The sequence below is a fragment of the Esox lucius genome, chromosome 3 (assembly GCF_011004845.1).
Source record: "Esox lucius isolate fEsoLuc1 chromosome 3, fEsoLuc1.pri, whole genome shotgun sequence".
In the NCBI taxonomy this organism is placed as follows: Eukaryota; Metazoa; Chordata; class Actinopteri; order Esociformes; family Esocidae; genus Esox; species Esox lucius.
This window is the reverse complement of record NC_047571.1, coordinates 19,307,109-19,323,204: the sequence shown is the minus strand read 5'-3', so window position 1 is coordinate 19,323,204 and position 16,096 is coordinate 19,307,109. Positions and strand designations below refer to the sequence as shown.

Here is a 16,096-nt window from a genome sequence, read left to right as displayed (position 1 = left end):
GTCTTGTTCACTGAAAACTATATGGACTCCCTGTGTTCTCATTGGACTGCATCTGCCTCCTGTCCACGGTCTCTCCCCATCAATGTACTGATGACATGTGGTTATGGAAACCAGATGTGGCCTCTTGCATTAAAATGGTGGTGGATGAGACAGAAACACTGACTGTGCACAAGGTTATTATGTATAATGTCAATTAAGATGGGGGAGGGTGGAAGGTGGTAGAAACAGCATGAGGTCAATGGGTGTCTCTGCCCCCTCATGTGGTCCAGATTAACAGCGTGTGTATATTTAGCGGCTGTGAGGAAGTGCCAGTCGTCCGGACCAGGCCCATGTTGAAGCCGGGGGGTTTCCTAACGGATGTGTCTGGGTCAGCGTGAGGGTGGCTGAGGTTTGGGGAGGAGGGAGAGACTGATTCAGCAGTTAAGTTTGGGAAACAGTGTTATATGAAAAAAGCACAATGGGGTTAGAAATGTTGAGAGTTCAGCTTCCTACCACCTGTATTTTCACACAATACCTTGTTTGGCTATGGAACTCCAGCTAAATCCTAGTGAAACTGCAGACAGACACATTTGTGTCAGACACCATGCCTAGCAGTTTCTTTCTCTGCCATGCGGTGTTAGGTGTGTGCACATTCAGCATTGCCGGAAGCAAGAAATGTATGAAAAGATTAGAAATAGTTTGAGACATGAATAAAAAAGCAAGAGAACATGCATGCAGGCGTACACACTAACACACGATAGGACGAGACACAAGGCAAGGGGTACATTTCTCAAGTGAGGGCTTGCAAGACAAATTAAGCGAGACAAAAGGAGTGAATATTAGACATACCGTCTTTCTTTCTGCCCTTTCTCTCTTCCAGCTACACACCAAAAATAAGCATTTGGGGCAAATTCTATACAAACAACTGTAGGTGGCTTTTCTGTGTGTTGCAAGTCAGCGAGGGTGAATTAATACATGTGGTGTTGAGTATAGATAATGACAGGGGTTTTGGGGTATCAGAGCGTGTGCTGGATGTGGCTTGTCTGTTTGAAATTGAAGCCATGTGTACCCTATATACATACTCATTACAAGAGGGCATCTGTTCTAGGTCCTGGAAAACGTTTAATAAGTCGAATGGTTGGGCAGGAGAAGAAAACCAACAGTACAGTTTTAATATCAGAATGGTATACACTAATGCAAGGGTACTCAAGTATTTGAGAAGGTTAATTCACACAATTTTCAAGGCAACATTTTCAAGGCAAAATCTCTCTTGATTGTGTGAATACAGTAAACATTTACAGTTTCACAATTAAATCCCCAAAACTCTACAAATGTTGCTACAGGTGGAGAGAAATTGGTGCCATTTTTAACCTTATTTCCTGCTATTTTCAGTGTCTTCTGGTATATTCATATCAGTCCGACTCTTAGTTCCTTAGAACAAAACATTACTTGTGTTATGACCTAGATCTATAACCTACAAATAGGGCCTGTTTTCCTAGTCAGGTTTTGTAGTCAGCAAAAACTTCCTAACATCCTATTCAGGAGTTGTCTGGCCAGACTGTGATGTCACAGTGTTGGCAGACAGTGGGTGAGTTTTTAATCAGGACGCCTTTAGGACCATTCATTAGACTGTTGCACAGCAACTAAAACAGCCACAGGAAGTGTCCGTATGATGTGGGTTTGTGTTGGACTGCAAAAAATGCTGCCCCCATAAAGAGAGGAAGAGAGATGGATGGATAAGAGTGGGTTTGAGAAGTGGGTTTTCATCTGTTCATCGTCCATTTGAAAGAGGTGAGGAGAGAGATGAGAGATGAATGATGAAAGAGGGGCTTGGAGAGGACAAGGTATTGAGCAGAATGGTCTTTGTTAAAGCTTGTGAAAAAGGCAGGCATTTAGCAGAAAGGGAAGAAACCGTTTCCAGTTACATCAAGAAAAGAAACAGAGGAAGAAGGGGGGAGGGGAGAGATATAGAGAAGGATGGAGGGGGGAGGGAGAGATACAGAGTGGGAGGAATATGCTGAGGTTGTTCTCCATACTGCAGAATCAGCTAGGAAAAGTCCTACACAGTAAATAAAAACTCTCTTAGAACACATGATAGGAGGTAAACATTAGCACATTAAAAGCATTTATAAAACACTTACAGTGCCTTTACAGATCGAATACCAAGATTCGGTCATATACTCACTGTGGATGGAAACAATGGAGAGACTTCCTTTAACTTCCACCCTGCTGAGTGTCTGGCAGTGGAGAGTCAGTCAGAATTCCAGATGTTGTTCATGGAATTCTGCTCCATCTCTTGGCTTCCAAATCTGACTTAACCCTCGCTCCCCCTCCCAACTCAGTGAGACTCGTGACTCTCTACCCAGTCCAACTCTCCACAACACAGTGTAACAGATGGAAAGGCTGGGCGACCTAAATCATTATAACACAATAGGAAAACACACTACCTCATCAATGTAGTTGCATGAACACCATGATTTAATCATAACATATCATATGTTAACTGAAGTAATTTCCTCTCTTTCTGCCGTCTCCCATGCTTAACATTGACTCTTAGTGAAAGGCTTGTTAGCTGAGAGGAGACGCCTTAGCTTAAAGACTTGATTGATGGCTTTATTGGCGCACATAACATACACACATACACAAGTTGGTTTTTCTTTCATTCTGGGAACTTGAGGCCTAACCTTGACCCAGAAATCCACCTTCCCTAACTTGAGCCCTAAACCCTAACCTTAACCTAACCTTAACCTCAATAACTCTAATTCTAACACCACAACCAATTATAAATGTTCCCCTTATGCCTGAGCCAAAAAATTATTTTCCATAGTGGGTTTCGGCCAAAAGATCTTGTGGGGACCTATTTTTCAGGTCCCAACGTGTACACACACAATTGCTAAGAAATGTTTTCCTGCTGTGAACGCCAAAGGATTTACACAACCCTCTTCATTCCTGGTTTCACTTTATCCCTGGACTCTGCTGTTATTTTCCAACCCAGTTTTAACTCTGCCAGTTTCCAAGCACCAGAAAGAGAGTTGAGCATTTGAGGAGAACCCTGGAGGTAAAGAGCGAGAAGGGACCTGTTGTTATATGGTAGTAAAGTGTATAAGGAAGAGCTATGTGGACAGTAGGCTAAAGTGTATGTGTGTGAGTGTCTCTGCCTACTTTGTGCTGAATACAAAAATAAAGAGCAGATATTGGTAGACCTTTTGAAAATATTTTATTTTAAAGAATGTATGAAAATGATAAAAGAAAAACAGGCAAAATCTTATTCCAATAGGTTAGATAGTTATCATTATTATCATAAAAATTAATATCATTATTATTGTTTTTGCTACCAGTAAATCCTCTCATCCCTGAACAGAAACAGCACCGTAATTTGAGAACTGTAAACAAGTGCAATAACAAAAATGAGTCATTTTCATATCTTCAATTTATTGCATTGAGATGGAAAACAATCAAGTTCCAAAAATAATATCCCCATCCCATTCACTTTCCCCAAAATGAAATATAAAATTAAGGCCACTTTCAAAATGTAGTTCCCTGTCCAGCAGGACATTTAATGACAATGTACACAAACACACTATACACGGAGAACAACAATAACAATAGTGATAGACATAATAATAATGACAACATCGTTGGAAACAATAATACGACCCATCATTAAAACATTGCATGACAATAAGGAATATTAAGGACACAGACAAATTGCTCAGCACTCAAAGTTGTGTTATACATGCTTCAGGAGGGACACAGTGTATAATTTCCCTTCTATTTTCAATACTGGCTGTACATTTCCCCTTTTTTGTTCATGTTGCGATATCAGATTGTGAGACAGATGCACTGGGCAACACAATTACTGCAGCACAGTTACCACTGCAAATGGGTTGAGGTTCATCTGAACTAACACACCGGTATGTAGGAAACACTGAACAGGTAAAAGGTGTTGATCAAAAGGTAAAATAATCTACTATCATGGAAGAGAACGTGACAATACCTGAAACAAATTGGATTCTTTAACAGAAAAGATGCGTGCCAGACCGGGTCTGAAATAAGTTCCAAACTGAAATTCACAAGGAGACTGACAACAGAAACTTTAAAAGGACATTTAAAAAGGCTACACAAACAGCGATGAGCTGGCGTCAACAAACAAAAAGAGAGAAAGGGAGAAAGGAAAGAAGAGGGGACAGAAATAGAAAACTAGAGTACGAGTGAAAATAGTGTACGTTGAAACTGGCAGTGATGGGGAAATCGTAGCTACTTCTAACATGTGTATCTTACTCTGTCCAAACACGCGTTCACAGTCCACAGATCCCGTCACCTGCAGCTCCTTCTCTGGTCCCCCTCACCTATCAGTACACTCCATATGCACTATTTCCTCCCTAACTGCCCCCGTCAACCCCTCCACCTCCTTCTCCCTGTCCTCCCCTTTGCCCCCCCCCCCCCCCTACACTTTATCCAGTAGGGAGCGTTGGCAGTACAGCAGACGGCGTGGGGTGCCGTACCTGCGGAAGAACAGCAGTGCCCCCAGAGCGAGGATCACACACACCAGCAGCATGAGTGGCAACACCACGGCCGCCACCCCCACCCCTCCGCTAGACCCCTCCTCGTCCACCTCGATGATGATTACCTCCGTCTCTTCTCGGTCCTCCTTTCTATCTTCCTTGTCTTCCCGGTCGTGTCCTCCGCCCCCTTTTCCTCCATCAGTCTTGGGGTCCTCCTCTGAACAGCCCATCCAGTCTTTAAGAGCAGACTTGGGGTATCCAGGTTCAACACGCAGCTTCTGGTTGTTGAACTTCCAGTACTTATTGGCTTTGTAGAAGTAAGTGTGTCCTAAAAGCCAAATGCAGCGTGAAGATCAAGATGTGTTGGTCACATATTATTTTATGTTGTTAACATTTGTATTTTCTGCTTATACATACTGGATATATAAAGACCTTCATATGTCTGTGTATGTATGCATATATATCAATATCTCTCTCTCTCCATATATGTGTATATATATATATATATACACACACACACATTTGTTTTTCAACAAATATATCTTTCCTAAAAAACTATTGCCATAGAAGGAATCCGAGTGTCCTATCAGACACATCTATGTTCTGCCCAAACTGCTACAGTGAATTCTAATATTAATAGCTACTAAAACAGCCAAACCCGTCCTGTGTTAATCCTCTGCACACCTCCAAATAGTCAATAAACACCCCAAAAACCTACTGCTCCCCATCTTCTTAAATTAACCATGAACAGACTGTTGCCATTTACATGCAGAATCTGTCCAGGAAGGACCACACACATGCAAGCACCCAACTCACACCAACAGGCAACAGTTACCTTGGTCTCTGCTCATGATGCCAGCTTTAATATTGTCCGGGACACCGTGCCACACACTGATAGGTTTGGGGTATTCAGGGTCCACAGCGCGCAATTCCTCGTTGTAACGGTAGTACCTAACATTGACAGAGTTTCAGTTCTCCGAACCCTGGTCTGTGCTTAGCACACCTACAGGTCCATTAGGCTTTTAAAGTTGTGGTTACTCAACTGTTGTCATCTGTTATGATATAAAGAGCGGAAGGACACATCCATCCCTTTTGCAAGTAGCAGTACATTTGGGAACATATTTTGGCCAAATAGCAATTCATGACAAAGAAATAGGATTTTTTTTCCATTCTATTCAGTCATGTCATGTAGATGTAAACGGACACAGAAAAGTCAGATGGAAAGAAACTAACTTGTTTCCTCTGAAGAAGTATGTCTGGCCAGTGGGGGTAAAGAAGAGCGCAGCATCTATTCTGTCTCTGGGTAGACCACTGCCCATCTCCTTCAGAGGCTTGGGGTAGCCGTCCTCTAGGTTAGATTCCTTAAAAACCCAGTACCTGTCTCCTACACAGAGAAAGATAGAGGGAACGCATGTTTTTCCTTTGAAATCATTTTAAAGATATGAATGTCACAAAATAACATAGAGAGTGTTATCATGATAAGCAGGAATGACAGATTTACCCTTGAAAAATACAAAGTTGCCATCATCCCTTTCATAAGCAGCATTGATGTTTGATGGAAGGCCCCGCCAGAAATGTCCTATTGGCATTGGATATCCATCCAGAACCGCATTGTTACGGACTCTCCAGAACCACTTATCCTAATGGAAAGAGAGAAATGTGGTGAATATCCATAGAAACATTTCTATTGATATTGAGATACAGTGGGGAGAACAAGTATTTGATACACTGCCGATTTTGCAGGTTTTCCTACTTACAAAGCATGTAGAAGGCATAGAGTATCATAGGTACACTTCAACTGTGAGAGACGGAATCTGAAACAAAAATCTAGAAAATCACATTGTATGATTTTTTTAATAATTAATTAGCATTTTATTGCATGCCATAAGTATTTGATCACCTACCAACCAGTAAGAATTCCATCTCTCACAGACCTGTTAGTTTTTCTTTAAGAAGCCCTCCTGTTCTCCACTCATTACCTGAATTAACTGCACCTGTTTGAACTCGTTTCCTGTATAAAAGACACCTGTCCACACACTCAATCAAACAGACTCCAACCTCTCCACAATGGCCAAGACCAGAGAGCTGTGTAAGGACATTAGGGATAAAATTGTAGACCTGCACAAGGCTGGGATGGGCTACAGGACAATAGGCAAGCAGCTTGGTGAGAAGGCAACAACTGTTGGCGCAATTCCCCGTGCTCAAGCCAGCGCATGTCCAGGCCCGTCTGAAGTTTGCCAATGACAATCTGGATGATCCAGAGGAGGAATGGGAGAAGGTCATGTGGTTTGATGAGACAAAAATAGAGCTTTTTGGTCTAAACACCACTCGCCCTGTTTGGAGGAAGAAGAAGGTTGAGTACAACCCCAAGAACACCATTCCAACCGTGAAGCATGGGGGAAACATCATTCTTTGGGGATGCTTTTCTGCAAAGGGGACAGGACGACTCCACCGTATTGAGGGGAGGATTAATGGGGCCATGTATCGCGAGATCTTGGCCAACAACCTCCTTCCCTCAGTAAGAGCATTGAAGATGGGTCGTGGCTGGGTCTTCCAGCATGACAATGACCTGAAACACACAGCCAGGGCAACTAAGGAGTGGCTCCGTAAGAAGCATCTCAAGGTCCTGGAGTGGCCTAACCAGTCTCCAGTCCTGATCCCAATAGAAAATCTTTGGAGGGAGCTGAAAGTCAGTATTGCCCAGCGACAGCCCTGAAACCTGAAGGATCTGGAGAAGGTCTGTATGGAGGAGTGGGCCAAAATCCCTGCTGCAGTGTGTGCAAACCTGGTCAAGAACTACAGGAAACGTATGATCTCTGTAATTGCAAACACAGGTTTCTGTACCAAATATTAAGTTCTGCTTATGTCACGCAATAAAATGCTAATTAATTACATAAATGATACAATGTGATTTTCTGGATTTTTGTTTTAGATTCCGTCACTCACAGTTGAAGAGTACCTATGATAGAAATGACAGACTTCTACCTGCTTTGCAGTGTATCAAATACTTGTTCTCCCCACTGTATACACATACTCTTTTCATACATTAAGTAATTCTATCAAATACCTTGAAGACAAACATTTCCCCTCTGAGATAGGCAATGGTGTCAAAATGTCCCTCACAGATGTCAGGGCCAAAGTGAGGGTTGTATGAGGTATGAGTGGGTTTGGGCGGGTGGTGAGGGGAACGTGGGGTGGGTGGAGGAGGGCGGGGACCACCCCCCGATCTACCCCCTGCAGGAAAGGGGGAGAGAAACATTCATTATTTACTATGTAATCCCCTACCTCGGTTTTTAGGCCCTTATTGTTTGTGATCTAATAGTTAGCCTACATACAGTGTAATGACTAACAGTAATGATAAACTGTTATAACATTTTCACTTTGCCTGCACTCACCATAGATTTTCTGTATTCCCCTGAGGTCGTCTTCAGGCAGCTGGAAGTTCTCGGTGTCCATCCACTGGTAGAATGGAGCCATGATGGCTGAGGGGTCGTTAGAGTGCTCCAAACCCAGGGCGTGTCCCAGCTCATGGACCGACACCAGGAACACGTCATTACCTAACACCAACATAACCACGTCAACATCTGAGAAAAGCCATGTCAACACCAATGCATTAAATCGTCAGACGACATTCAAACGGTGGTATGAGTATTCGTACAAAGCAAAATAACTATTCAAATGAAACCGCCTGGAAAGGTTCTTAGTAGCAGGCATCTTTCGCATCATGAAGAAAACTTTTTAAAAAACACTTGCAGAGCATGCAGCATTTTCCCCACAAAAACATAGTCATGTTGGGGCCTGTTGATAATGTGTTATTCTGGCCTGCTGCTCCCAACTGCCCGAGGGGCATGGTAACTCCAAACAGATAAAAAGCTTTTTCTCCTGACACTGCCTGTCAACTGCTGTCACGGGGCATTCACCTGACAGATCAGTGTTGCCGACCGTCCACGGCTCTGCCGAGTCAAAGTGAGTGTCTCCTCCAATCCCGTTACCGGGGAAGTAGGCGTGAGCCAAAAAACCCCCCTCGCCGTCGAACGGACTGGCGTCGCCATGGAAACCATCAGCGAAGAAGAGCATGATGTCAGCATAGTCCTCCACCTTGTCCCGTACGTGGCTGTAGGGGATCTCGCGGAAACGCAGGGGGCTCACACTCTCCCACACTTTGAATGCCTTTCTAATTGCCTCATGGGTCTCATATTCCCCCACCTTAGGTGTATAGTTCTGTATACTGAGGGAGGAAGACAGGGGCCACCGTTAGAAAGACAACAGTAGTTTGTGTGTGACGGGAGGAGGGAGGAGACTATAGCAAGAAACATTTGGACTTTACATGACTTCACCATATGGGTTGGGGGACATTTTGACATTGTTACCCAACACTAGGAGTACTAATTTACCAGAAGGTGAGATCGGTTTTGTCCCATTTCAGGCCCTGGATAGCGTAGCGCTTCTTTCTCAGGTTACTCTTAAGCTCGGTGCCAAACTTGTCTGGAACTCCACAGCGTGGCCTCTTCATTGCCCTGGCAAGCAGAATTCAGGCGCTGGTCACACAGAGCAGAGGAGACACTATTCCTACTCTCTGCATAGATTTTTTTTTATTGCTTTCACTTTCAATCAATGATTTAAGACAAGGTAAAGCAGTTTTCCTAATCACATGACCTGACCTGACCAGAAAAAACTACATGTCCCAAGTTGCCGCCTCCAGATCCTACAAACATGGTGCTACAGTCCAAAACTGGGAACCACTGTTGAATTTGAGAAGTACTTACTTTATAGTGTTGTCGTCGATAGAGCCAGAGATGGTCAGGCCGTAGAACCTCTGCATGGCTGCTATAGCCGTTGTGATGGAGTGGGGGGAGCGGGCAGCATGTGTCCTCAGGTCACCTGGGGGCAGGTAGCCATACTGCTGCAGCCATGCCTGGATCATGGACCAATGGCAGTTGGTCAAATAGTAGACAAATGATACAATGGACCAATCAGGATAGTGGCTGCGCCAACATCCGCTTCACATATGTTGAAAAATACGACAAAATAGCTCCAATAAGCTTCAATTAGCTTCTGTTTTCATGGGTTTTTGCAGAACTGACATGAGAAGCACAATGTTCACCAACTAGCGCTGGTCATTCTAATGCATAAACATCGAATATTTAAACATAAACACCAGTCTTCAGTGACTGTATCCAGCTGACGGGCTGAAACCAAACCAGGACAAAATGGTTTCATACAAAGACAGCTCAGATTTCACTGAAGCCCAGACAGACAAAACCTAACAGTGTGTCCATGTCACTGTGGTTGCGTACTTCATTGTGTTTGTGTGTAGATGTATGGCCCACATGATCCACATGATCTACTAAAGCAGAACAGTTTGTCATTGGAGACTCTTCAAACATTCTATATCTGGATCAGAACTAGAGACATGTTTCTATCATCTCCAAAACACTTTCATCAGAAGTTTGAAAACAGAACTGGCTGTTGTGAATTAGTGAAAGCTGAGACCCCTCTGCAATTCTCTGATGAACACACCCTGTTGTCAATAGCACACCATTGTGTTTTTCATTACTTAAATTATGTTTTGTTTGGCTTTGTGTTTGACCTTCAGCTATTTTGTTCTTCTTCAAATTAGGTTAACCTCTTTTGTTACATAAGCCATGTCAGCCTCTGTTGAAACAGCACAGTCAGTCAGTCATTTTAATGGGGATTTGATCCCATCCAAACCTCATAATCAACCACCCACCCTCCTCCCCCTCTGTTTTCTCTACTGGAAAACCCAGAGGCCAGAGGGTAAATCATTTTGAAAGCCACACCCAGTTGAAAGTTGGTACATCGTTAATTCACATTTAATTGTAGTACGATTAACATATTCCAGCATATCTTCAGGTCCATATCAGGTCCATAATAAATTAAATGAACTGAGAAACTACACTTCTATTTAACATTGTCTTTGTATCAGACTGCGCTACAGTGATACCGCGGCAGTTTCATTATTCTGAGTGTGTGTATGTGTGTGTACTCCCTGCTCTCTGTAGTTTAGACTTCGTCTGCCAAATAGGTATCACTGACTCACCCATAGTTTTAGGGAAGATACTGTATAAAAGACTCCCTCTATTACAGTACTTTACCTCCATATGAGGGGGTGACAGAGAAGGAAACAGACAGAGGGATGATGAAGCCTGTAATTAATGGACTATGATGACAGAAACATAATAGGTGAGGGAGGAAGTTGAGACGAATAAAACGTTTCTCTGTTTGGTATAAAGTTACTCAAGACCTTTTTAGTATCATTCTAGTCTTCCCTCACAGTCTCTCATAGTGTAAGTTGTTAGGCTATATTTACTGTGAAATGGTTAGTCATTCAGTAACACTGAAAAATGTTTTCAGCCCTAAGCCCTGTGAGTCCCACTTATCCCACACATGGTGCCATTAGTAGGTACACAAACACGAACCATCTTATAGGGTTGGACCGATTCATCGTAGGGGTATGCTACCTCAAACTGCAGCGGTTTTGATCACTGAAGCCTAGGGAGTTATTGGTCATTTACAGTGAGGCTTAATTCAGAGTCCATAGGTGCAGATCCGAGTGACCGCTCCAACCCCACCGATGGCAGGAATGAGGAAATACTCACTAATCCAAAATTCGGAATACAGGATAACCACACATGCATCTACTCATTTGAATTTCTTGATGTTTTGAGCTGTGCAGACAGTTTGAAAAAGTAGGAAACCCAACGGTCCAGTGTAGAAAACGGATGTTCACGCACAAACACATTATAGACAATGAGTATCAAGTCTCTTTACTTGATTTAGTTGAGTCAAATTAGAACTAGTATATATACTTTAGTTGAGTAAGCCAGACCACTATTTTGGTTGAGTAAGATGGACTTATGGTAAATCTGGTATTAATTAATAAGGTAATAGGCCATGACATGCAGAGGTAAAGAGGAAAGGACTTCCAATACCTTAAAAAAAACATTAAAAGCATGCAAGTGTGTGTGTGTGTGTGTGCTCACTGGCACCCTTACATAGATGAGAGAAATATGACTCTATTACATTTCATAGAAGAATAAAAACAGAGTCAGTTGTTCCATTTGCTCTGGGCCAATGGAAATGAAATGCTGATCAACAGAGAATCAGTCCAGCCAAGCCGTACAGAGAATGTCTCAGTTCTCCAGATTCCTTATCCGCTTGAAATGCCTCACTGACTACATATTAACACAACAACAGAGTATGAAGAGCTAGCTAGATACACATTGTTGAAACAATAATGTAGCCCATACTATACATTTGGCTTAGGAGATACTGCTCAACCCAGGCCTATTACTAACAACAACACACATACATCATATGTGTCATGCATCATTGAACGTGTGTTTATGGGTGGTGTTGCGACATGACCATCATCAATCTTCTATGTGGATGTTATGTTAAGCCTACCTGACCTCTAACTTTTTGCGTGTATGGGATTAACAGATGCTGTCTATGCAGGCTGTCCTCTAGCCAGCCAACATCAACAACATTGAGCATTAGAAGTCAAATCGGAAAACATTCCACTGATGCTAAAGCTGCATAAGTATTACCATATCTGTATCACAGAGAATGCTCTACTCAAAAGCAATAACAAGAAATACAGAGAATACTCAAAATCTATGCAAAGTTGAATTACAAATAATTACTACTGGTAAGATAGTGACATGGGCAGTGAGTATATCATATACACACATTTAAAGTTACATATTTACAGTTCCAGTGTATCTATCTAAATGTAGGGAGAATCCTGGGTATAGAGACCATTAATCGTATGGAGATGGCTTGATTTGGACTCTTGTTAGTGAGTGAGACTGATGGCGAGTTGCTGCGGGCCACAATACCGGGAAATACACTTTTCAGTTGGCAAGATGTTTAGGTCATGATTGACCTTTATTGCCCACCTGCACTCCTACTAAAGAGTTGTTGGATCAGTGAGTGACCGGGGTAGGAAGTTATTATAAGGTTATAACAATTCAGCTCCCTGGGTTGAAAATGGTGGCAAAGTCTGTACCCACATACAGACTTTGTATGTGACCTATGAGTAACATCCTGTCCTCCTAAATACAGCCTAATTCTATTCATAAAGCCAAACCATTCTTTTTCCCAGATTGCATCATTACAATGACTTCTTTTCTCTTCCGTCTTTTGGGTATGACCTCTCTCCTTCCTGCCGCATTGTGTCATCTACCATCCTCCCACAGTTCCTTCAGACTGGTCCCCAGTTCGTGTTGCCTTAGGCAATGGCCAAACTAAAAATGTGAATGTTTTGCGTCATCAGAACTCTTTTGCTACAACGTATGAGATGCGTCTGGCAATGTCCGACTCCTGATGAGAAAATGTTGGAAATGACAAATACAGAGGAAATCAATGTGCCAGTTTGGTTGTGCCCAGACATCCCCCTCCCACTCCTGTCCATCACTGTGTGTGTTGTCAGTGTCAGGCCACAGGCATTTGTCAGTCTCTTCCTCTCCCTATTCCTCTATCTCGATTCCTCTTTGTCTGAGGTCCTTCCTCTCTCTGTGTCTTCTGACTGGTATGGTGATCTTTAAGCATCCGATTTAAATCCGGTCTTTATTATTACACAAAATTGCATAATGAATTGTCTCTCAACACTGGTGAATGTTTTGATGAAAAATTATTGTCAAACATCACACCCATAAGAGTCTCTTGGAGGGACTCAAGCTACTCTTAGTCTATATATGATTTGTAGAGGAGAAGCTGTTAAAAGCTATCTCCATTGGCTGACTTTATGAGTGTCTCAGTTCCCTCTGAGAGACCTATATTACTGTCTGCAAAATTGACAGTCTAATCTAGGTCATTGCAGTAAAATGTATCTTTCCATTTTCACAGCTGGAAACACACTTCAGTCACCTACACCTACACTAAGGTATGCTCCGATTACATTTCGTTGCACCAGCGAGTCATATTAAAAAACATCAAAAGGAATTTTGAAATCCACAGTGATAAAGTCTGAGCATGGAGCTAGAAGTGTGTTCCCAAATGACAGACGTTGGTCAGTAGAGGAAGGGGTATGCGGGGATTTAGCGTCATGGTGATTTACTGTAGTCGAAACAAAGGAACTTCCACTCTGACTAGGGATACTGACCACTGGTGAGTCGCTGCTGACTTGCAGACTATCATCTCTTCAAACGCAGCCCTTCTCTCTGTAAAACTCCCTTCCCCCAGTTCAACATTAACGTAGGACAGATGTCAACAATTATATTGATGTATCTCTTTGAACTTGGATCTTACCCGCAACTCAAAATTCCCTATCCTTTCAGAAAGTGCCTGACCACAATACAGAGACCATGGTATTTCTCCCCTTTTGCGTTTATTTCCATCTTTTACTTTCCCCTCTCAGCATTTCTAAATGTTGCCATGCATCCTTTAGCTGAGATCAGATCCCCTGAGCATATATTGCATAACATAAAGTAAAATACCAATGCATGTTTGATAGATATTGATATTTTGCCACTCAAACTTTTCACATTTGATTAATGACACATTAATAAGGTTGCCTATGTCCCACGTTCATTATTGGATCTGGAACTAAACGTTGCTAGATCAAATCCTCGAATCAAATAATTTTAATTTCCCCCTTGATCAATGCACATAACTCCAATCGCTGCAGGTTTGAGGTGTTTCTAAAGAATGGCAAACCTGGAGTTCGACTCACCTCTGGTTTTATCTCTTCTGGCGCTGCTCCTTGAACACTCAACTCCCATGCCAACACGAGCAACAGCAGTTGGGCAAACGCCTCTATCCGGAGTGACATTCCTCGACCACGGCCAAAGTACAAAAAACGTAAAAAAGGCCCTCTTTTCCCCTGTATAAATTTGACCTATTTCTTCTATTATCTATTTGTCAAAACATAATAATGTATTTTTCAATTCAACGACACAAATACAATAAAAACAGCAGTACAGGGTTTCCAAAAACGAAATTACGCGAGATAAAATATAAGAGTTTTAACGGCATTTACATTGAGGAAATGCTCACCTCCTTTACGTCCTTTTAAAGAAAACTGACTTTTTTACCAAAATAAACTGACACGTTAACGTGACTAAAGAAAGAGGTGGGAGTTTAAATAAATAAATTGGCAACCCACGTAATGTGTAACGTTCCACCCGAAATACCTTGTTCCTTTTTAACCCGCAGTCTTCCCTGTTTTATATTTCTTTGTATTGTTCCCTATCTTTTCCTTTTATCATGATGTTTTGGTTCCTTTCTCTTCATACCTCTCTCTCACAGCTGCAGACGTGGTAGTTTGATAGTCCCTCGCCAGGAGGCCTTTGCAGGAAAATAGTAAAACCAACCCCCTTCATCAGGCCCTTCCCTCTAGTTTTGCGAGGCGGGTACCGACAGCTTTGCAGATGACCTTGGCTGAGAGGTTTGTCTGTCTTCAGCTGAGGGACATAGTGCCCGGTCAGCCTCCGTAGGCCTGCCTACCTCTGGCACTTATTTAATGGAGGGTTTATTATGTTCATTAGTAGTCTGGGAATGGGAAAAAATGTATATCCTGTGCCTATTTGAATTAAACCGTTATTATCAGGCAGGCATGCACAATGGTAGAAGGTACGTGATATTGGTTAATGGACAAGGGCTCTTTAAAAGGGTTTAGGGGTCAGCACAACCCAGTTGGTTCAGCTTCAGTGGGTCAGTTCAACATGTCCTCATACTGAAGGCCTTACACTGTCACCTGGTGGTCTTAACCAGTAACATATATCATTTTATGGATATTTACAAAAAATCCTTAGGGATATGTATTACACTTCTTAACCAGTCTAATTTCTTTTTTCATATTTCATTTTTTGTTTTTATATAGTCAATGCTTCATATCCCAAATCCGCCAACCCAAGTGACAAAAAATGATACCTTGAAAGTCAGAATTTAGGGTGTTTGAAAAGCTATTTGGTCCACTACTTGTACTCTTGTTCATCTGGATTCTGGACAGTACCTGAAACGACACACTGCCCCCTTCTGTGCAGGCATACTAAACCTTTGTTCTTAGTATACTTGTCATGCATGTGGTGATCAGATGTATGGCACGTTGCTGATGCTCTTTTGTACATGGTAAGATGAATGGGCACCAGTTAAATAGATGCACAGACGCTGCACTTCACACTCACTAATATTCAGTACCTTAGTACCTGTTGCATCTGTGTGTTCAATCTAGAATGTTCTGGACTGATGCTCACACCCTGACATAACCCCAGAGACCAGTGCCTCTTCCTGACCATTTACACAGACTTGAGATTCAGATTTCATACACAATGCACACACACGTACACACACAAACACAGGGACCAGCATAGCTGCTTTGGTTGTCATGACTGAGGAGATTAGGGGCTGAAGTGGGAACAGCTGGCCTCTTCCCCCCTCTTCCTCTCGGTTGATGTGACAGACACAGTGGATGGCAGTGGAGTTTAATTGTGTTGAAAGAGAGAAGGGATTAGTGACGCATGTCCTTGCTGAAAAAATAGCATAGACAGGCTTATTTTGCAATCTGGTGCATGCTGGTCTATCCTGGTCAGTGTTGGGTGTGTGCTGGCCTAGCTGGTTGGTTTGGCCTCCTAGCTAGTCAAGGTGGT

At 42.5% G+C, this 16,096-nt stretch overlaps 1 protein-coding gene across 1 annotated transcript; it reads right to left on the bottom strand.

Annotated features, from left to right (window-relative positions):
- Window positions 1-3,215: 3,215 nt before the first annotated feature.
- Window positions 3,216-14,882, bottom strand: mmp14b (matrix metallopeptidase 14b (membrane-inserted)). The gene is made up of 10 exons (XM_010889342.4): window positions 14,182-14,882; window positions 9,251-9,399; window positions 8,879-9,001; window positions 8,405-8,712; window positions 7,880-8,041; window positions 7,552-7,718; window positions 5,986-6,124; window positions 5,718-5,868; window positions 5,320-5,435; window positions 3,216-4,812 (listed from the first exon to the last, which is right to left on the bottom strand). Exons 1-10 carry the CDS (start codon window positions 14,278-14,280, stop codon window positions 4,427-4,429), a joined length of 1,800 nt encoding a protein of 599 aa, XP_010887644.2. The 5' UTR covers window positions 14,281-14,882; the 3' UTR covers window positions 3,216-4,426.
- Between the last annotated feature and the right edge of the window lie 1,214 nt (window positions 14,883-16,096).

What these genes read in the sequence shown, in the direction of transcription:
- mmp14b (XM_010889342.4), bottom strand. Translation starts at nt 14,280, where the DNA reads ATGTCACTCCGGATAGAGGCGTTTGCCCAACTGCTGTTGCTCGTGTTG. An exon ending in GGGAATACAGAAAATCTATG is followed by an intron (nt 7,719 to 7,879) that starts GTGAGTGCAGGC and finishes CCTTTCCTGCAG; the next exon opens with GGGGTAGATCGGGGGGTGGT. An exon ending in TACTTCTTCAGAGGAAACAA is followed by an intron (nt 5,436 to 5,717) that starts GTTAGTTTCTTT and finishes TGTCAATGTTAG; the next exon opens with GTACTACCGTTACAACGAGG.